General features: G+C 47.8%; 1 protein-coding gene across 1 annotated transcript; it reads left to right on the top strand.

Moving 5' to 3' along the window:
• Nucleotides 1–1,250: 1,250 nt before the first annotated feature.
• Nucleotides 1,251–19,889, top strand: LOC137908936 (dihydropyrimidinase-related protein 2). The gene is made up of 14 exons (XM_068753365.1): nucleotides 1,251–1,517; nucleotides 11,038–11,126; nucleotides 11,272–11,456; nucleotides 12,910–13,074; nucleotides 13,243–13,304; nucleotides 14,494–14,574; nucleotides 14,747–14,815; nucleotides 16,138–16,258; nucleotides 16,394–16,550; nucleotides 16,654–16,795; nucleotides 17,173–17,343; nucleotides 19,063–19,242; nucleotides 19,456–19,621; nucleotides 19,798–19,889. Exons 1-14 carry the CDS (start codon nucleotides 1,251–1,253, stop codon nucleotides 19,887–19,889), a joined length of 1,947 nt encoding a protein of 648 aa, XP_068609466.1.
• Nucleotides 19,890–22,790: the final 2,901 nt, after the last annotated feature.

The raw sequence follows: 22,790 nt of genomic DNA, 5'->3' as shown, positions 1-22,790 counted from the left end.
ACACTGGATTTAGGAACTTTAGGAAAGGAGAATGGATTTTGTTTTCAAACGGGACAGCCGTTTTGGTGAGTACCAACATTTTGTTTATTTAACATGATAACGAAATAAAATCACAGATATACTGTAAATGCAATGTGTGTAAATAATGTGGTGCGCCGGTGCAGCTGTGTGATTGTAGTGGAAGTACAACACGTTGTGTTGCAGTCTTTCTTATATTAAACTGCAAGTTTGCAATTTAAAGCTTCATGGTGGACTTTAAAACGTTTTGGAAAAATAATGTTAAATTCCCTTTTATTTCTGACTTTGATAGTACCACGTATAGTGGTAAGTTTTAATTGCTGATGCAGTCTATTGATTTTTAAATGCTCCGGAAAAAATATCCTGTGTTGTACACGATTGAGGTGATGCAGCACCCAGTAGTGCGTAAGTGTGTGTTTGTACATTATTTCTAAAGCAGTGGTGTCATAAATGATGGTGTTATGAGGGGTATTTATTCAAGTCGGACTAAGTAGGACTTCACTGAAGGCCTAGGTGTAAAATGCACCGCCTGCCACTGTAATCTGCCCTCTCCTTTCTGAAAGTATGGCTCCGCCCCTCTTTTCTTCTAAATGTGCTATTTATCTTTTGTAACAAACATTTAGACTGTTTTTAAAAATTTTTTAAATGGTCTTTTTGCGTTCTGGAAATCATCTCCCATCTGTCTTTTCTGCTTTGGGATCTCTCTCTCTCTCTCTCTCTCTCTCCGACTGGGTTTCATGTGTCTCATTACACTGCGCGGGGCTGCCTGCGTGGGGGGGGGGGGGGGGGCGGTGCTGAAGGGACAGCGCTCATCGAGGTTGGGCTGGGTGTGACTCTGGAGGAGCTCTCCGTGGTGCTGATCGCTTTCTGACCTCCGACGCCGGTCCAGATCGGAACCAGCAACCTGCCGCGGACCCCCCCCCCCCACGCAGCCGTGCAGGTAATCCTCCTGTTGGGTCTCTCATTCAGACAGACTAGATCTCTCCGGACTGAAATCGGCTGCAGCCTATAGAAGCTAATTGGGACTCATGAGTAAGCGATTTTAAACTGCTGATCTGAGCGTGGGGGGGTCAGCAGGGGGGGGGTTCCTACAGGTTTTTTGGGTGTGACCACCACTTTGAAAGGCGGTGGCTGCAAAAAAAAAAAGAAGAGACGGGACTCTGAATATTTGAGCAGCTGCTCCCCTAGAAACCAAAGTACCCCCCCCCCCTCCCCCCCCAAGCCTGCACACCATGTCGACTGCCGGGGACGTGCCAGCCTCCTTTAAGGGCATGGACTCTGACAGTCCCGCAAGGCCGAGGCAGACATTCTGTGGCGTGTTCTGCCCCGTGGGGGGCTCCTCCTCGGACGGGAAGACGCTCGACTTTGACGCGTGCGGGGGCCGGAGAGGCGGGGGGGTCGTCGACCGGCAGAGCGGCGTCTCCCAGTCCCAGGCGAGGAAGGTGGAGATCAGGGAGAGCGCTGGGAAGGAAGCGCTGCAGAACCTGGACGATGACGAGGTGACCGTCTTCTCTCTTGAGTTTATTCCTCTTTCTCTCTTCTCTCTTGAGTTTATTCCTCTTTCTCTCTTCTCTCTTGAGTTTATTCCTCTTTCTCTATACCTGTGACTTCCATCCCCCCCCCCCCCCCCTTCCTATAAATGATGCGTCATTTTTGTCTAAAATGTTCTGCCCACTCGTTTGGAGTTTCTTTAAGCTTAACAGCTTGCCGTCACTGCATTTCCCAGAAAGCCCAGCGGGGTGACCGAGGGCCACGTGCGGCTGAGATTGAGTTATTACATTCTTATAGACTAAATATGTTTAGATATTACTGAATGTTTCTAATCCATCCAGGAAATCCATCCGATGAATGGAATAAGTTAGTCCAAACTACCGAGCAGAAAAACATCTTTATTCAAACTTCCAGCGGATGCAAATCGCCATAAACTCCTCTTGACTACATTTCCCAGGAGTGCTGCTGGAGGGGGGGGGGGCTGGATTTAGACCCAAAGCTCCAATCACCGTATCGAGTTACGTATTGATCGGCAGCATTGCAGCTCTAATGCACAGAAGGCCTCTTCATGACGTTCGGCTTGTTCTTGCATATGAATAATAAAAACGGAATTATGGGATATCGCACATTTTACTGCGCTCTGGAATATAATACATGTAATACTTTATTGATCCTATTTAAGGGATAACACCAGGATTCCAAACGAAGCATAAAATAGCAGCAATTAGCTCAATCTCTTTTTAGTCCGATATAAATGACCATTTAAAGCAGAACTATCCAACCTCAGCCTATCGTGGGTTTATTGTCTTTTTTTAACACCCACATCCAACGATGTAGAGACCTTTGACCTGGGGCAACAAAGAATGCATTTCTATAGAACCCTATCTGGGAGCACTTCCGAGGAATCTTAGCCCATTCCATTGAGTTCTGTAATATTCCTGGTTTTATGTGCCGCAAAATCACCTCCTTCAAATTCCGCAGTAGCTTTTCCTTCACGTCGGGCGATCTGGCCTGGAATGATCCGGACCTCCTTATGAAACCCACAGCGGACTTTGGGGGGCGTTTGCTTTGGATCATTTTCCTCTTTCGTGGAAAATCCAATGATTCCTGATCCTCCTCATCTTCTTCACGGATGGAAGGCCTCCTCCTCCTCCAGACGTACTGCTGATCCATTGGCCCTGAAAGCAACACTTTTTTGTTTCAGCACTCCACAGAACAGAATCTCAAACGCCTCCCATCCAGACTGGAGCTCCAGAGATTCAGGTAGAGCTCCAGAGACTCTGGTAGAGCTCCAGAGATTCAGGTAGAGCTCCAGAGATTCAGGTAGAGCTCCAGAGATTCAGGTAGAGCTCCAGAGACTCTGGTAGAGCTCCAGAGATTCAGATAGAGCTCCAGAGATTCAGGTAGAGCTCCAGAGACTCTGGTAGAGCTCCAGAGATTCTGGTAGAGCTCCAGAGATTCAGGTAGAGCTCCAGAGATTCAGATAGAGCTCCAGAGATTCAGGTAGAGCTCCAGAGACTCTGGTAGAGCTCCAGAGATTCTGGTAGAGCTCCAGAGATTCAGGTAGAGCTCCAGAGATTCAGATAGAGCTCCAGAGATTCTGGTAGAGCTCCAGAGATTCTGGTAGAGCTCCAGAGATTCTTGTAGAGCTCCAGAGATTCTGGTAGAGCTCCAGAGATTCTGGTAGAGCTCCAGAGATTCTGGTAGAGCTCCAGAGATTCAGGTAGAGCTCCAGAGATTCTGGTAGAGCTCCAGAGATTCAGATAGAGCTCCAGAGATTCAGGTAGAGCTCCAGAGATTCTGGTAGAGCTCCAGAGATTCTGGTAGAGCTCCAGAGATTCAGATAGAGCTCCAGAGATTCTGGTAGAGCTCCAGAGATTCTGGTAGAGCTCCAGAGATTCTGGTAGAGCTCCAGAGATTCTGGTAGAGCTCCAGAGATTCTGGTAGAGCTCCAGAGATTCAGGTAGAGCTCCAGAGATTCAGGTAGAGCTCCAGAGATTCAGGTAGAGCTCCAGAGATTCAGGTAGAGCTCCAGAGATTCAGGTAGAGCTCCAGAGATTCTGGTAGAGCTCCAGAGATTCTGGTAGAGCTCCAGAGATTCAGGTAGAGCTCCAGAGATTCTTGTAGAGCTCCAGAGACTCAGGTAGAGCTCCAGCGATTCAGATCGAGGAACAGAACTGCGTTAAAATGGCTCCTTCTTCTTTCTTCACTCGCTCACTCCGTCCTCACTAATCCAAGGAGAGCAATTGATGGGATTAGCGGCCCTCTCCTGTCAGTGGAGCAGGGCGAGGCTCTGCGCACGCGCACGGGGCTCTCCACTGGACCCTCCCTCTCCTCTTGTCTGACTCGGCTTGGCGCATCGGCGGAGACCGGGAGTGGAGCGGCGGCTTGATTCTCTACATCCGTGGCCTCCCGAGGATCGGTCCCTTGGCGTCTTCTTTCATCCTCCTCTTCCTCCTCCTCCTCTTCCTCGAGCAGCAGCAATCCGCACACGACGTCGCATTGATAGCGGTGACGCGGCGCAAAACGGAACCACCGGTCAAGATGTCTGGCTACCAGGGAAAGAAGAACATCCCCCGCATCACAGTGAGTGTTGGGCTGATGTGACCGTGTCTCCGGTGTCTCCTCCGGTGTCTCCTCCGGTGTGGGTGCAGGATGCCGCCGGAGGCTGGCGCGGTCCGTGCGCCGCCGCTGCGCACCGCGACTAATCGGAGCTCGGCTCCTTTTATTTATGTTTGTTTTAATCTAATCTGTGATGTAGATCCACTGATTGTATTCTGGGATGTGCGTTACGGAGACCAACCCCGCGTTAGGCTCCATGCACGGATGAGCGCGCGCACTGACGTCGGTGACGCTGCATGGAAAACGTTTTTGGTTTTTTTTGCAGCACATTTGCGACAAGTGTTCAAATTAAAATCTGGAGCTGAAATTACGACAGATTTTTTTTCTTCATTATTCGGTCTTGGTGTTCGTGCGTGTGTGCGCGTTAGTTGATATCTCACGCCGGTGCGCACCGTGCGTGCCGACACCTCGCTCGAACCCTCCGTTGAATTGTTATTTTCACGTTTTTCCGCCATCGAGTGTTTTCAGCGGCGCAGCGGGAATGAAGGACATCATGATGGAGACGGAATATTTCACAGCGGAGCTGCAGGAGTGCCGCTGCTGCTGGTTGAATGGGAAGTACAAGAGGATAGGGAGGGGAAGGGAGGAGGAGGAGGGGGAGGAGGGGGAGATGGTTCTGTTTCTCTCTCTTCTGCGTAATGAAGGGAGGATGCAGGGAGTGCAGCAGGAGGGAGTGGTGTGGCGTGAAAGAGTAAAACCTCGGGGGTGGGAGCAGCACATCGTCATCATCACATCGGCTCAATATTAATTAGGGAAGGCCTTGATGTATCAATAAATCAATGGTTTGTGTTGTGATAATGCGAAAAGGTTTCAGCCGTGCTGCTCGGAGAGGAGATGTTGATTCATCGAAATGATGTAAATGGAATAAAAAAAAGTCTAATGAGGCTTAATGGAGGAAACATAAAATTTAAGCTTCACTCTGAAAGCAAAAAGAAAGCGAAGTGATAATAATTTGCTCTGCGTTGGTTTCTGTGGTGAAAACTGTCAAACACTTGAATCGTGTTTGGGTGCTTGAGATGCAGCAGCAGCAGCCGGCTGGCGGAGAGATCAGAGGATTCAGCAGAGGTTGAGCCGGGCCTAAATGGATGCACTTCCCATTCGTGAACAGTGCATGAGAGAATAATCGGCTCGGCTGCAGGCGCTGGCTGACCTCTGACCCCTGTGTGCTCTGGCCATTGAACGGACGGTCAGTGAGGAGACAGGATGTCATTATAGCAGAGGCTGAAGAGTGAAATTAATGGGTCTAAATTGAATTAAAGGAATTAAACAGGAAAGGCTGCAGCAATGACGTGTGTGTGTTCTGTGCACGAGGCGATGCGATTTAGAGTTCGGATGATGCATAGCGCTGAATGTGACTGTCTCCTCCATCCATCCATCCATCCATCATGGGCGGAGTCGCTGGTTGGAGCCGAGCCAGATGGAGCCAGCTGCAAAGGCAGGGATGGAGGTAAAAGAGATCCCATCCAATATTTCTTCAGAGGAAAAATAGACCCAGGTTGGGATCTGAACCCACAGCCTTTTTAATCAGAGGCGACGGCGCTAACAAACCGCTCCTCCATGCTGCTCAGACAAAGGATAAAAACACCGCTGACTCAGAAGAAAGGAGCATCACGCCCAGATGGGACAGTCTGTGGAAACCAAGTCCAATAACATTCTAATTAAAGTCAGTTCTTTCTAAAAGGAACAAGCAGGATTACTTTCAGATCTATTGAACATGCCAGGTTGAAATATTTCTTCAGAGCTCAGTTGAAAATGTTTATTATCAGATTAAAGGGTTAAGTCCAAAGTGCCACCTCGGAATTACTTGTTCTTTCGTTTGACAAACAGTTCATAACTCAAAAGTTCTGATTATAGTCTGTCGACTTCCTCACATCTCAGCTTTGCTTCACTATTAATGGCATTTCTTTGGGTTTTAAAGTGCTGCTCAGACACAAGAAGCAACAAAATGATCATTTAGCTGCCGCCTTAAATGACATTAAACAGATAATATATGTCACTTTAACTGTAAAAAAAACCTAAACCCTCATAACGATCACATTTATTACCAAATAACTTTCTCGTGCTGGATTATTTCTGGTCGTTCCATCACAAGACTCAAGACTCCCTTTATTTTGTTTGCCTGGACGTGCTTTTTAGAAGCGAAGAATAAAAAAAAAAGAATATAAAAAAAAAAAGAACAAATAAAGTGTTTAATTGAAGAAAAAGCACCTCTGATGTTAAGGAGAGCTAAAAATAGTCTGTGGCTATAATTAGATTGTCCTGGATAAAATCCGTTGTGACTCCGATCTTCAGAGGATCAGAGATCAGTCGGCGTTTTGCTAATACCCCATCAGCGCACTAGTTGCCCCCTGGGGCAGCTCAGAGTGTGTGTTGTTGCTGTTCATGCTGTGTTCATGTGTTCACCCGCCGGCTCAGCCGCTCTGTTCACCTTCAACGTCTGCTCCTTCGTTCATCACAACAGAAGCCGGAGTCAGAACCCGATGTTTCCGGGCCTCTTGTTTATTTTTTCGTAAACTTGTAAATAAAAAATAAAATAAAAAAACTTGTTGTGAACTGTGTATTTGGAGAGTCGTTACTCAGTGGGGAGGAATAATGGAACCTCCACAATGTCAGAAAGAAGTTAGTTGCTTTTGGCCGATTCGGCTTGTAACCCGTTTGAGGTTTGGAACGTCTCTGGCTGCTCAAATTGGATTTCAAGGTGTCCACAGTGACGGGACAAATGACTAAGAGACGGCAGTCTGTGGACGCAATGAGACGAAGCTGTGTGCTGCTGGAAACGCTGGGGTTACGTTTCTGAACGGGCGAGGCGTAGCGACCGACGCCCGTGTCGTTGCCACAGCAACCCAAGATAGGTGGTCCTCATCTGGACAATCGAATTACTCAGTGTTAATGTCAGAGCAAAGGAGTTCCACCAGTCAGGAAGTAAGTTGAGTCGATGTTTGGACTGGGAGTCGATGAGAGAACGGTTCCTTCCTTTCAGAGGGGATTTTGGTAGCAGGTTGGCTTTTCGATAAACCAGAACATAAATCAAAGCTCTGAGTGTCCGACCTGGCAACATTCGCCACCAGACTTCACAAATGATCTCAGGCAATTTTCCGTGTGGACGGCAGCATCCGAAGTCGCCATGGTTACGTGCAACACTGGGATGTTTTCATAGCAGCAGAACCGATTTTGTCCTGTTTTCATGAAACCCTGTATCCCCGGTCGCCTGGTACCGCCTTGCGGGGCTCTTCGGTGTTTCCTCCTGTGTGGTCCGTCCGTTCTTTTCTCCACGCTGTGTTTTAATAAGGAGTCACGTGAAATGTTTGATTGATTGATCCGAGTAGCTCAAATAGAAAAGGTTCCAGTCCCCAGTTCTCTACAGATCAACGAAGCCTTTTAGCACCTGCAAGACGAATGCTTTGGTTTCTGTTTATTTGGCCCGTGAGTCTAATGTTTACGTTGACTTTCACTGCTCTCGACTGCACAGTTTAATGATGTAGACCCGATCAATATTGATTATCAGTAATCAATGAGGCTGTAACCATTATCTGGAATAGATGAACGCTTGAAAATCTTTATTTTTTTTAATAACCCTACGTTTACTGACGCGCTGCGCTCAAAAAGGTACTTTGTTGGTATTTAACATTTCAATAACGATGTAATAATCATGTTCTGCCTGCTAAGAAGGCTAAAGCTAAAGCTAACCCTAATCTAGCTCGCCCTGCTAGCACTGACGCACACTTTGGTTGTGATCATTCCTGCATGTTTATTTCCACGTCACATTTAAAAAATGTTTTCTTGTGGTCACACAGGCCTCCACGTAAGCCGTTTACATTACCCCCCCCCCCCCCCCCCCCACACACACACACACACCGGGATGTTTGCTCCAAAGAAACAAATGCGGATCAAAGTTATTGCCTTGAACATGGCGATCAATGAGTTTTTAGAGATGCACAAATAATCTCAGGGTTTTTTTCTCATCTGTGCTGGACAAATTGGTCTAACGTGACATTTTCAGTGCTGGGCTGAACGAAAACACGGAGGTTTAGCAGCAGAGAATCCATTGTATTTCGTTCACATCCTGTTTGTGAGGCCCGGGAGGCTCCAGTGAACTAAAGGTCGCTGTCAGGTTTGGCTCTGATCCTGCCAGACTCTCTCCCGCCCCCGTGAGCTCCATTATACAGTAAGTCTGGATCCAGCGCAAGTAGCTCTTCTGCTAATGTAGCACCGTTTCAAGAGGAATCCTTAGAGGCCTCGACAAAAGCAATTTCAGAAGCCTCTCCCAAAGCAGGTTACCAAACTACTAGCCCTCCTTTATGCATCAAGGATGAGCAATTGAATCAGAAAATAGAATTTGGCCTCTTTGTCTTGCAGTTTTTAGGCCTTGAACATTGATTCAATAGCCAGAGTCCCTTGATGAACTCTTAGTAATACGATAATGACAGTCGGGATGAGGCTCATGATGTCACTGCATATTTCAAAGCAGTTGCTATGGTGAGAGCGGGCCGGCGTTGGGCTGGAGCGAGGCCAGTCGCTCCATCGGCGCAGTCCGCTGTTACCACATGCTCTATTTGCATTAACCCCATCAGCGCCTTGGGCCCATTGCCACGCCCTTTACATGACAGCTGCAGTCACCACAAAAACAGACGAGGATCTTTGAAAGGATTTTGTTTCCATCGGAGCATTTTTCAGATCTTCATAGGAAGAACCGGAATTCTACTTACCGGAGATCCAGGGGGGGGGGGGGGGGGGCGCTGGGCAACATGCAATAAATTGTGATGTCGCTTGAGGCAGTTGAGTCTCTCAACAACAGCGCATGTAAAAAATGCCAAAATTCATCTGGAAGCGGGAACCTGCTTTGCTGAGGCTAGCTCAAGGAAACATTAATAGAGCATGCTGAGTTGCATTGTGGGTAACGTAGGCACCAAGTTTAAGGAGGAACGAGTGGAATGAAGACGACGTCTGTGGTTCTGCTGCATCCATCACGAGTCGCATGCTGTTAGATGTGCATGGCTGAGTGCAGTAGTCCAAATGCAGATTGCGTGAAGTTAAATGCGTTTTCCAAAGACTGCAGCTGTGACACCCTCACATGAAAGGTTACGCATGTTGCATCACAGTTCACAGCAGCGTTTGCACCAGACAGTCCGCCTGTTTACTGGTTGTGCATGCAAAACATGCGCTTTTGTGGACGGATAAAGTTAGACAGAGCGGTGCGTGAGACGCTTCAGATGCAGGGCGGGGCTGGAGGGCCGGTCTTTGGAGAGCAGCGCTGTGATTGGAGCCAGAGCTGCTGGCTGTGCAGCAGCAGCCACTCCAACAGAGCAGCCTTTGTTAGCAGGTCCAGAGCTGCTGCTCCTTTTGTTTTTGGGATAGACAAGGGGGGTGGGGGGGGGACTTATGATGCTCTGAGTGGAAGGACATGGAGGTGGCAGAACACCCTCACCCTCACCCTCGCCTTCCCCTTCCCATCCTCCTGCACATAGTGAAGCGGCTCAATAGGCAATGGGCATAGATGATTGATTACACAGTCTGCACTCTGATTGGGCCTCATTGCATCACTGTGACAACCACATGAGAAGAACAAAGGGGAGGCGGGGTCCTGTCTTCATTGTTGGTGCTGCAGCAGAACACTGGATAGAAGAGGAGTCCCCCCCCACCCCCGCCCCCGCCGCACACACAAACACACGCGTTTCAATAGTGAGAGCGTCACCACATTATTATTAGAGGATTATCCAGTTTACATAAAAGGTTACAAATTCTGAATATCAGACGGAGACAAATCAAAGTGAGTCAAAGCACCGAAAACAAATTAAATATTATTCATTCATTGTGGTTCAACATATTTTTTAGCATAGAATAAAATGACGTAATTAGTTCCATTATTATTCATTCATTCATTGTCTGCGTCCCGGGTCTACTGTCCCAGCTGTCCCAGCTGTCCCAACCTTGGACATGCATCACTCATGGCCTGAGTAATGTTTTCTTCCCTTCAGGAATTTGTCTGTTGTTGTTTTTCCTCCCCATCTCCATGGTTACAAGTTGAATTTCAACTCCTTCTTGGAATGCCCCCCCCCCCCCCCCCACCACCAACAGCCGAGTACAGAAGTGTCTTTTGCTGCTGATGGACTTTTGTTGCTTGACTTCCCATCGTTGGTTCAGTTCAGGGCTTTTGCCGCTGTGGCATCCTGGGTATTTTATGCTCATTTCCTTTCTTTGGCTCGTTACTTCCTGTGATATTATTGTGGTGTTTATCACTCTAAATGGGCAACAATGGGAGAGAATGCAGTAAAGCAGGACGGACAGAACGTCTGAGACGGACTGCAGCTCCGTCGCCGTTAGTCATCAACTCTCCAGCCTGTGTTTCTGCAGCCAGACTGTACACACACAGACTCCTCCCATCCACAGCTTTTATTCCACTTCTCCTCTTTCCCCCTCCTCCAGCTTTCCCTTTCTCTTATTCTCTCTCTTATTTTATAAACAGCGTCATTATTCACAGATCCTCACAAAAACCTGGTGCTTGTCCAAACGTGACAGGATAGCGCCTGCGTCTCGCTCCCCGCCTTGGATTATGAGTGTGTTTTAAGAGTGTGTGTCATGACTTTATAGGTGTCTGCATGCATATGTGAGGAGGTGAAGAAAGCCAGTATCAGCCAGAGGATGCTGCACAGCCATGTTCTCCTTATCCCAATGCCTCCTTAAAAGGCCAAACGGAGGGTGCAGTGGACTATCAACGTGTTTAATGTACACATTTTTTGTTTTAGAGCATGCATCCATCAATTTCTGTGACATTTCCTAAAACGTCTTCCATGAAATGCTCCTAAATCTGCTTCACCCTTATGAGCGTGTGCTTTACTGGCAGCGTTTGAATTCTTCTAACTGCTGTGAAATGCACGGAGGCTCGTAATCGTCTTTTTGGCTTCGCAGAGCGATCGTCTCCTGATCAAAGGAGGGAAGATCGTGAATGATGACCAGTCCTTCAGCGCTGACGTCTACATGGAGGATGGGGTCATCAAGTGAGTTCTTGGGGGTTTGACTTGTTGAAGACACTCGAATAAAGTCACAGATTTCATCGTGCTTTACAGTCAGAGCAGACATTTTTGTCTTCATGATGCAATAACCTAATTTTTTATTTTGGTTTCTTTCTGATGATCTTCTCAGACAAATTGGGGAAAACCTGATCGTGCCCGGCGGAGTAAAAACCATCGATGCCCAGGGTCGCATGTTGATCCCGGGCGGCATCGACGTGCACACGCGTTTCCAGATGCCCGATCGAGGCATGGCGTCAGCTGACGACTTCTACCAGGGCACCAAAGCGGCGTTGGCCGGAGGCACCACCATGATCAGTGAGTTATTCAGAGGCGGGAGCCTGCTGCGTTTGATCACACTCATCTGTGAGGTCATAAATCCTCCAGACGCCCACCATCAGAACAACTTATCATTTTACTTCATGATCTTTAGGTCAGTTTGAGACTTTAATACTTCTTTTCTTGCATTTTATCGTTGGGCTCAACAGTGGCTGCATTTCATTCTTGCATTATTCAAAAAGAGATTTGAGGCTGCGCAGATTAAAAAAGGTTTAGTCATGTGAAAAGAGAAGCAGTGCACGATGAAGCTGCTTTCTAGCAGCGGCGCTCCTTCTGCTGACTCGGCAGAATAAACTGCAGGGTCAACTCGGACTACTGGAATGGAAAAGACAAAGTGAAAGATTGAAATGAGATTTGAGAAGCCAGATACAGAATAAACCTCTGAATTGGAGGCCAAACATTACGTTTGATGTTGTCTGAGGTGGATTTAAATCCAGTCCAAATATTCCAGAAATCAGATGGGATGCTGCATATTTCATATTTGTGCGACCCACGTGCAAACTTAAAAAAAATAAAATAAATATTGACTTGTCTTTTAAGTCAAGCAAATTCCATTTACTGGTTTTTGGCTTCTCACAATTGAGAAGCCAAAATGGTTTGCAAATCCCACGATGCGCTGGCGACACGTTCGGGGTGCATCCTGCCTCTCTCCCACAGCGAGCTGCGATAGGCTCCGGCGGAAAGAAGAAGGGAGACATACAGAGTTGAGGGAACTATAGGGGGATAAAGCCGATGAGTCATACGATGAAGTTACGGGAAAACGGTGGTTGAGGCTAGACTAAGTACAGAAGCGAGTATTTGTGAGCAGTGAGGTTCTCCTTGGGAGTGACCAGGTTGGATTAGAGATGAGACAAAAAGAGGGACAGTGAAGGTTAGACGTTTTGGAGACGAGGTCAGAGAGACCAGACTTTGATGGTTTGGACATGTCCAGAGGAGAGACAGGGACTATATCGGTAGAAGGATGCTGAGGATGGAACTGCCAGGGAACAGGGCTAGAGGACGACCCAGGAGAAGATACATGGACGTAGTGAGGGAGGACAGGAGAGTGGCTGGTGTTGGGGAGGACGATGCAAAGGACAGGGTGAAGTGGGGAACGTTGATTTGCTGTGGCGACCCCTCAGGGGACAAGAAGAAGGTACAGCAGTAGTAGCTGAAAAGCTCTGGATCTAGATCCAGAACAATCCACCATTACTGAAAGTGTGCTTTTTGTGAATAACTTCTAAACTCATAATGACATCAATGTGAATCTAATTTCTAAAGGTTTGTTTTCATAGTTAAGGAATCTAAAAATAAAGATAAAATAAACGCAGGGCCATTATTTTTGGTGTAAATCTCAATATAGGGAGACTGAGGTGCTCGGCGGAGGTCTGCGTTCTCCGAGTGTGTTTTACAGTCCCTGTGTGTGCGTGTGTGTGTGTGTGTGTGTCTCCAGTCGACCACGTTGTCCCCGAGCTTGGCGTCAGCCTCGTCTCGGCCTTCGACCAGTGGCGGGAATGGGCCGACAGCAAGTCCTGCTGCGACTACTCGCTGCACGTCGACGTCACCGAGTGGCACAAAGGCACTCAGGAGGAGATGGAGGCGCTTGTGAAGGACCACGGTGCGACCCCGCCCTGCACAGAGTCACACTTGTATGAGAGGCTGCCATGATAGACGCAAACAGCATGACTCGGGGCTCTGCTGGTGTGGACGCGTGACTATTGGGACCTGAATGCGTCGCTGTCTTGCCCTTCTCGTGTTTTCTTTTGACCCTTTTTGCATTTTTTAGGTGTCAACTCCTTCCTCGTCTACCTGGCTTATAAGGATATTTTCCAGCTGACTGACTCTCAGGTGAGGGGATTTTCTTTTTTTTTTTTGCAGATGTAGATGCCGGGTCAAATTGTTCGTCTTGATTCTTGAGGACGAAACCAGGTGGGACTTGTTTTATTCTACTGTAAAAGTTGTTGTTTTTTGTGTGTGTCTTGCTCTCATGCAACCTCTTCCAGCCTGGCTGCTGGACATTAGTCCAAATCAGAGCTACGAAAGTTACAGCGAGCCAAATGGTCATCGGTGTAACAATAGTTAGATGAGTCAGTCGGATCAGTGTAAATAACAAGCCGGGACTTGTTTACTGCTCCTCCAGCTTATCGTCTTCTCCGGCGTGTGAAGCGGCGATGGCTTTCCGTTGTTGCGTGTGTTTGGCGGCCATGAGGCGAAGAGTCGCTCGACGCGTCGGCGCTAATGAACGATCGGAGAAACGACAACCCTCTCTGAGTGGAAGTCAGCGCTTACATTTCATTTTGGCACAGGAATATTCAGAACTCAGGTTCTTATTCTATATTTAAAGTGAAGACGACTAGATTTTCAAGGAAGAAAAGCAAACCTTTTGACCTTTTGACCTTTTGCCACAGAATCTCCTCTGTTTTCTCTGATTGCGTTGAATATATTTGGTTTCCATAAAATATGTGTGGAGTATTTGTCTGGATATTACAGATAAATATTTACAGATGCTAACTTAAGCATAAACCTTGCACTTAAATGGTGCATTTTTCTCTTAAGAAATGCTTATAATTAGAATTTTCTGTATTTCCATGGCAACAACGATCTCCAGTTAAGAAAATAGAGATGCGGGGTTTTTGAAGCAGCTCTTGTGAACTGTGAATTCCTTTATTCATACATATATATATATACCAGGAATGACGATGTAAAACGTCTTGAACCGTTAAACTCCTGTTTAAATGCTAATGTCAGAATGCTATGCTGCTACGTTTAAGCATATTTAGCATTCTTTCCGACACAATCTTTGTTGTTTAGCATGAAAGCTTTTGCTAACAGCAAACTGCCACTAAAATGAAATTTCGGCATCAAAAATATTTCCAATCATATTCTTTTCATTGTATTTGCGTAAACGCACCATGCAGGCTTGCTTTCTCATCTGATTGAGCCTTGTAAGCTATATAACCTTTCTTTAGCTGCTGATAGGAGCATGTGAGATGCATTCACGCGACGGGTCACGGCTATGCCTTCCTCCTCGCCGCAGGTTTACGAGGTGTTCAGCGTGATCCGTGACCTGGGAGCCATCGCTCAGGTGCACGCCGAGAACGGAGACATCGTGGCTGAGGTGCGACGTTTCACTCCTTCACAAATACACGCAATATTCAGCTGGGCGAAGGCCTTAAAAAAACTGCTTTCATTTTTGTGCCGCACAAGATTTAGCATCTCACGTGTACGTGGAAGATTGTGTGTGTGTGTGTGTTTCTTCATCTCTATGCATGTTTGTGTGTTTGCTTTAGGAACAGCGCAGGATCCTGGAGCAGGGGATCACTGGGCCTGAAGGACATGTGCTGAGTCACCCTGAGGAGGTAAGGAAGTATGTTAGACTCCAAAAGGTCTTCTAGACTTCTGCTGAAAAGCTGTTTCATCTTTACGGGACATGATATTAGCTTATGGCCTTTATTGACCGGACTCATTGAAAACTTTTGGGGACGGTTTTCACGAAATCTATGTTTTAACTTTCTCCCTGCAGAAAGTTTCCCTTGCAAGGCCATTACTGCTCAGGTTAATCTGATCCTGACTGTTATCCAAACTGTTTTTTTTTTTAGTTATTGATTCAAAAGCTGGAAAAGAACAAAAGAACAAAAAAAATACCAAAAGCAGACATAGCATGATCCAAAAGGAATCCCAGCGTGTTCTTTTTTTCTTGGAACATCTTGTTTATGTTTGACTCTGGAAAATCACAGTCCTGTCAGCTTATCTCCATTTTTCAGCGGGTGAAAGTGTTTTACCATCGTTTTGTTGCTATTGGAAGAAAAACGTTTTTTTGGGAACATAATGCATCAGGGCGGCTCGGTGGCGCAGTGGTAAGCACTGTTGCCTCACAGCAAGATGGTCGCAGGTTCGTCTCCGGCTTGTGGCCATTCTGTGAGGAGTTTGCATGTTCTCCCCATGTCTGTGTGGGTTCTCTCCGGGTTCTCCGGCTTCCTCCCACCACCAAAGACATGCGGCCTAGGCTGATTGGTGACACTAAACTGCCCGTAGGTGTGAGTGTGTGTGTGGCTGGTTGTCTGTCTCTGTGTTGCCCTGCGATGAACTGGCGGCTTGTCCAGGGTGTCCCCTGCCTCTCGCCCATTGACTGCTGGGATTGGCTCCAGCTTGGCCCGCGACCCGATAGCGGAATAAGCGGTTAGAAAATGAGATGAAATAATGCATCAGTTTGCCATTTTGGGAACCTTCACTTAACTTCACTATTGACTTGTCCCTCGGAGGGCAATTTGACTTTCAGCAGTCATACATACATTCTATTACACATTCAAGGGACATATAAGACATACGCGCTGTGATTGATATCACTCACATGTTCCGTAAATACATCAGTAATACAATCAATATAAATAAATAAATATGAAGCCAGCAGCTGATCTTAGCTCGACTCGAAGACTGGAATCTGGGGAAGTAGTTTATCTGACACTGCCAGTATTTAGAAATCTCAACAAAATTGCAGGATTTCATTGTTTGTTTTTTTAAACTCACATCGCCTCTCATCAGCTTGTAATTTTCCATGCCCAGCCCACAAAGTTTTACATCTTCATTCTTGTGAAAGTACAGTAATAGTGGAAAGGAAGAATGGAAGAAGATCAAACCACCTCCACCTGCTCTCTGATATGAAAGCACGTCTCTTCTCCAGGTGGAGGCTGAGGCTGTGAACCGCTCTGTGACCGTGGCCAATCAGACGAATTGCCCTCTCTATGTCACCAAGGTGATGAGCAAAAGCGCCGCTGATGTCATCGCTCAGGCCAGGAAGAAAGGTGAGACTGACGTGGAGTCATTGCCTCGCCTTGCCCTGACTGTCGGTGCAGCTTTGTGCCGTTAGCTCAGGGTTTGCATCAGAGAACGCTTTGCATTGGTGGTGGCCGCCGTAAATAACAGGATTGAGTTGGTAGGAACCGTGGTCTATGGAGAACCAATCGCTGCCAGCCTGGGGACAGATGGATCCCACTACTGGAGCAAGAACTGGGCCAAGGCAGCTGCCTACGTTACCTCTCCGCCCCTGAGCCCCGACCCAACCACGGCCGACTATCTCAACTCTCTCCTGTCCTGGTAAGAATGTTTGTGTTACAGCCATCTTATTTCTCTGCAGAATGACTACGTTGATGGACATAATGTCCCTTCCTTACTCTTTCTGTACCTTGATTCTGCCCAGTGGTGACCTGCAGGTGACCGGGAGCGCGCACTGCCCCTTCAACACCGCCCAGCGCGCCGTGGGCAAAGACGACTTCAGCCTGATTCCCGAAGGCGTCAACGGCGCCGAGGAGAGGATGTCTGTCATCTGGGATAAATGTGTGGTGCGTCTTCTTCTCCAATGCTAGCATCAGGCTGGAGCTTTTGGCTTTCAGTGAAACGTAACTTTTTGATTATCATGAAAGCCTTCACTGATAGTTCGAGAGAAGGAGATTCTTGATGACTTATTTCAATGCTGAACGTTTCTTCGGGTGCCGCCGACATTTGGTTCATGATAGTCACACAAGAAGTATGCACAGCCGATAGCACGACACAGGAGAAGGCAATGGAGCACAAAGCGTGCGCCAAAAGGACATCACAACACAATACACATAACAGTCAAACGAAAGAATGATTGATTGATGCAGAGATGACCAGCGACAGAATCTGACCTGAGAGCAGCCATTCGATCAGCTTCACTCTCAGCTCTGATCCTTTTCAGGTGACGGGTAAGATGGACGAAAACCAGTTTGTGGCGGTAACCAGCACCAACGCGGCAAAGATTTTCAACCTGTATCCACGCAAGGGCCGCATAGCCGTGGGTTCAGACGCTGACCTGGTGCTGTGGGACCCGGACGCCACAAGGATTATCTCCGCTAAGAGTCACAACTCGGTATCTTCTTCTTCCTCTTCTTCTTCCTGTTTGTCCCATCAGGGCTCGCCACGGCAAATCAACCGTCTCCACTTCACCCTGTCCTTTGCATCGTCCTCCCCAACACCAGCCTCATGTCCTCCCTCACTACGTCCATGTATCGTCTCCTGGGTCGTCCTCTAGCCCTGCTCCCTGGTTATAATAAGACCGAGTCGTCTTAACGCTGAACGTTGAAGCTAATCTGGGCATGGTGGCCATCAGCACCATCTCAGCGTTACGTTTGAGGGGGTGCCAAACTGAGGTGGTATAAATTATTCGTGCCAGACTCTGTTAAAGGCTACATGGTCCTAGTTTTGTAAATGTGAGTCCAACAGGGACCTTTTTATTTTTGCACGACGATGCATCTGTCTTGGTTTTCACACTCTGGTTCTTTCTATCCCTTCTTCCTAGTCTCCTTTCCTCTCTGTTAATGAAGTTCAGTTCATTTTCCCTCCATGTGCAACAGCTTTTCCAGGCAGGGTATCACTGAAATGAACCGTGATTTAACCCCCCCCCCCCCAGACGACGAGGCACAAAAACTATGTGAACGGCGCCGCCCTGGTCCTCGTACTTGCCACAACAAGCTAGAATAGCCTGAAATGAAGAAGCATGCAACACATCTGTGGTGTGGTGGTGAATGAAGCTCTAACGAACGGCTCACAGGGCTAGCAGCGACGGCTATTAGTCCACTTTTCACTGTGAGCAGGGCGGGGCGCTCGCACGCCGTCAAGGGAGTGATGTCATCCTTCAAATCCGTCGGTGGATGGAACACATTGTTTCTGAGTTCAGACTGCTGTGTGTGTGTGTGTGTGTGTGTGTGTGTGTGTGTGCATGCTCTTGGACTCTGTTTGCTCAAGCCTGTCATGTTCTTTGGTTTCCCTTATTTCTGCTGAATCAGAAAATGACAGACTTCTACTCATGGAAGAAGCTGCTCATATGGAGTGTGTGTTCATTGTGTGTGTGTGTGTGTCACAGTACAGCCCAGCAACACTGGTGACCTCATTTAACGCCGTCCACCATGATTGCCATGACCTCAGCCTCAGCTCTGGTAGCTTTTTAAGAAAGAGAAAGTCATTTAGCTTCCAAACTCATTCGTCCCCACCCTGTGCTGTGGACGTAAACCCCAACACCCCCCCCCCCCCCAGAACAACCCACCCCCCCGCCCCCCGGCTTCTCCTTCCTCTTGTCTGACAGCCATGTCCTCTCTCCGCCACATCGGCCGTTGTTCCGCAGCAATCAGCTTGACTCTCAGCGTCGGCGCCATGTGCCAAAGGGATCCCGTTTAACTCTGTGCAAGTCGAATCCGCTAAGCTCCTTTCCTAAGTGCGCTTTAATCCGTGAATATTCTGCCAGTTCTACATGGTGGCATCCTGTGAGCACAGACTGGAGGTTACTCAGATAAACTCTCAAAGCGATTTTGGTAAATATGTGAATTAAAGCCCTGCCAGATACAGCATTTGCGCTACAGGGAGGTTATGATTGTGGGGGGGGGGGGGGGGGGGGTTAGGGTTCCCAGCGAATTGGAATGTCAGGATATGTTGCCGTTGGTTACGATACTTTGCGACACATTGTGATATGATGTTAGACATTTAAACAAAATGCACAGGTGAGGCTGTAGCTATAATTACTGATCCCACCGGAATCTTTACTAACTCATGCACCTGACTTCCTTTTCATTTATGCCGTTGCTCTCCTCTGCAGACTGCGGAATACAATATCTTTGAAGGCATGGAGGTGCGCGGCGGACCGCTGGTGGTGATCAGCCAGGGCAAGATGGTCCTGGAGGACGGGAACCTCCACGCCACTGAGGGCTCAGGGCGCTACGTGGCCAGAAAACCTTTCCCTGACTACGTCTACAAGAGGATAAAAGCTCGCAGCAGGGTACAGCGGCACTTTCAGCCCTTGTGTGGTCGGGGGAGGGGGGGGGGGGGGCAGCCATAGAGTCGGTCATGAAGCCCACATCAATACTGAGCATAATGAGTGATGGCGGCAGAAATGTCAAAGGGCGATGCAGCTGCAGATCGGCCTCTCAGGCGAGTGTTACCCGGTTTGATTCCACTGCCCTGACTGTTGCCCCCCGCTTCCTCCATGCAGCTGGCTGAGCTGAGAGGCGTGCCCAGAGGACTGTACGATGGGCCGGTCTGCGAGGTGTCAGGCACACCCAAAGCCATGACTCCTGCATCCTCTGCTAAAACCTCCCCGGCCAAACAACCCAGCCAGCCCGCCCGTAATCTACATCAGTCTGGCTTCAGCCTATCCGGTCAGTGCGGCTATATAATGTATAATGTTTTATACATCTGCGTCGCTACTCTATTAAATGAGTGGCTCTGTACTGCGGGGGGGGGGGGGGGGGTTACTGAATAAACTCTTTATTTAGCATTTTTGGAGTCTTCTAAACGCAATCATTTATAACCAACTCTCCATTTGGTCGGACAGGTGCTCAGATTGATGACAACATTCCTCGCAGGAACACCCAGCGCATTGTGGCGCCACCCGGGGGCAGGGCCAACATCACCACCCTGGGTTAGACGTCTGCCCTTGGCTCCTAAGGAGGAACTGAAGATCTGGGGGCGGGGGGGTCGAGAGCCGTGTCGTTGACATCAGGAGCTAAACCCTCAGCGGTTCCAGACGGGGCCACCCAACACCTCCTCGGTTGCTGATTTTCATGCACCCACTCTCCACCTCCTTAAACCCCGACCCTAAAGGACACGGTTAGAAATGAAAAAGCAAACACACTCTTTATTTAAGCACTTTTGACTGCATCGTTCTGTTAACTACTAGCCCCCCCCCCCCCCAGCGCTGAATCCTGTTGATGTTCGATTTACTGTCATTGAATGAAACTAAACTGAAGTCACAAAATGAAGAAAGGATCATTTTCATAAATGTATTCTCATTTTGGGTGCAGTGTAAATGCGCTCGAGGTACAAAGTCAGCGTTTTTATTTCTCTCCTCATGCAGACCACAAGTCTTCATTTCTTCAGCTGAGAATGGTCCAATTCATCCGCTTCACTTTTCCGGTACATCCCCATCCATCAAACGCTACTATCAATATCTCACTGATTATTTGCACTGAGGACGGCCTTAAGATTGAAAGAAATGAAAATGAATTGGGGTTGGAGGGTCGTAGCCGTAGTCTCTCCTTTCATGTTTTCCCCACATGTGGCTTTTTGTTTCGGTACATGAGTGAAAATCCATATTGCATGTTTGGCAGCTGCCTCAGCCTGCGAGTCCTGCAGAGCAGACGAAGCACTAGCCGGTAGTAGTGAATAGAGCTTCATGCCTCGTCTCTGAGCATTAGCGCACCGCGAAGTGCAGGAAGTGAAGATAAGATTAGCGGCGGGAAGAGAAGGCTCAAACGTTCCTCGCCCGATTCTCCATCAACGCCGTTCTTTCGGCGGTGCAGGGAAGGCGTCGCTCACGATGCAGCGACATCTTTTCCAGGTCACTCTGCATTCCCATGAATTGTAAATATACGTTCATCGCCAACCTGTGCATTTATATATGATGATGATGATTCTCCTCCTACACATGTGACCGTTTTATACTCATTGAAACCTCTCTCTCCTTTCTTTCGACCTTTTATGTGCCTGAACCCACAGAAGTTGTACTGATAGTTTTTTTCCTCTTCTTCTTGTTTTCTTATCGTTATCGAGGTAAGTGAAGGATGTAAGATGTAAAATAGCCCGGATGAACCGATTCAAAGGTGCCAGATTTTGAGCTTTCATCGGGCCTATTCCGACGGTAGAGCCTCTGTAAAGAAGAGAAACGCTCGATATCTTGAAATGTTCTAATGTTTTAGAGTTTTTAACTTGTCGGATGTTTTTTTTTAATAGTATCCGTCTGTAACTTGGTTGCCTGAGGGCTGAGCACTTGATTTACGCTTGAAAGTAGACATGAGCTAACGCGCTTATTGCTAGTGCAGTGTTGATGTGCAAGGGATGGGACACGAGCAGCAGGCGATTGTACAGCACCCCCCCCAACGATGTTAACATCAGGCCATGCAGCACACTCTTCTGTTCTTCCCCCCCCCACCCCCCCACCCCCTTCTTCTCCCATGTTCTGGGTTTCATTAAGCCAAACAGCTCATTTCCTGTTGGTTCCTATGTCAGCGATGTCTTGGCCACCATCTGCCGGCAGCCATCTTTCAACGCCGGGCCTCAGGGCAATGCTGGACGTGGACGCGGCCAGAATCCACGCTGGAAATTAGAAAGAACCTCCGGCCCACGCATCACAAGCCTTTCACGAGGTCTAACCCTAGTCGTACTTTTAGCTTTCCTCCTCCTCTTCCTCTCTCTCTCTCTCTCTATATATATATAGCTCATTGCTACTACACCAAAGCCAAATGGGTGAAAACCCTCAAACCCTCACACAATTCCGCTCTCAGTTCTCGTATTTTCCGAGTCACTCCTATTCAGCGTGTCTTTTTTCTTCTTCTTGCATTCATTCTCCCCCCTCCCTCCCTGCTTCATTTTTTTGTTTCTGGCTGTTGCCCCGACGACAGACTCATTCTGCTTTTTATTTGTCATGGCAACCCATCCTGACCTGGTGCTATTAGAACGACGTTGCGCCTACACACACACACACACACACACACACACACAGCCGTTGCTGTGAGGCAGCAGCCATACTGAAAGAATTGGCTTGCATATTAAAAACCAGCTGCCAGAGCTGGCATCCTGAACGTGTCCCATGCCTCCTAGATTTACACACACGCTCGCTCACACACACACATACTCCTTTAATGCTTGGATGCTTTTCTATGCCATATTATGCTAACGATATACGAGTGATATGTACGTACGCAACACGCTGCAGAGGAGCTTCTCCGTCCTGAGCTCGCTGTTCAACAACGTCTTGTCCCATAAACCTTTAGCTCCCTTTTGTGAGCCCCCCCCCCCCCCCCCCCCTCTGTGAACGTGAAACTGTGTGATGGTATTTGTCTTGGTGGCTGTGGGGTTTCTGGAATGCTTGCTCACGATGGGAAATGTGTCAAATCTCAATAAAAAAAAATGTACTCATAAAAAGAATGAAACGTTCCTTTTTTTTAAAATTTCATGTAAGAATCTGCGTGAAAGTAAATACACAGACAAAACATGTCGGCTCCACACGGAGGATTTCTATAGTGAAGGGACTCAAATCAACCTGTCGCTTTCTAAGAAGACTTTTTGCTTTGGATGACGAGAAACATTAGATAAGATACTCGCGTCACGTACGGACTGATCAGTATTTCTTGGAAATGCAACGCAGGCCTCGGCTTTAGTGTTGTTCTACGTACAAATGAACACCCACGCCTTTATGTGGCTGCATCAGTGGATGTTTGCTCCAGTTTTCCACAGTCTGATGAAGGAAAGCACCATCAGCTCAGCTCGCATACATTAATTCATCATGCACATCCTATAGGAACATCATAAAAGCCACATCCAAGCCAG

This window comes from Brachionichthys hirsutus, chromosome 19, assembly GCF_040956055.1.
Source record: "Brachionichthys hirsutus isolate HB-005 chromosome 19, CSIRO-AGI_Bhir_v1, whole genome shotgun sequence".
NCBI classification, from domain to species: Eukaryota; Metazoa; Chordata; class Actinopteri; order Lophiiformes; family Brachionichthyidae; genus Brachionichthys; species Brachionichthys hirsutus.
The sequence above is the reverse complement of the archived record's forward strand: the minus strand, read 5'-3'. Positions and strand labels throughout refer to the sequence as shown.

What these genes read in the sequence shown, in the direction of transcription:
- LOC137908936 (XM_068753365.1), top strand. Translation starts at nt 1,251, where the DNA reads ATGTCGACTGCCGGGGACGTGCCAGCCTCCTTTAAGGGCATGGACTCT. An exon ending in CGGAGGCACCACCATGATCA is followed by an intron (nt 11,457 to 12,909) that starts GTGAGTTATTCA and finishes GTGTGTCTCCAG; the next exon opens with TCGACCACGTTGTCCCCGAG. An exon ending in TCATCTGGGATAAATGTGTG is followed by an intron (nt 16,796 to 17,172) that starts GTGCGTCTTCTT and finishes GATCCTTTTCAG; the next exon opens with GTGACGGGTAAGATGGACGA.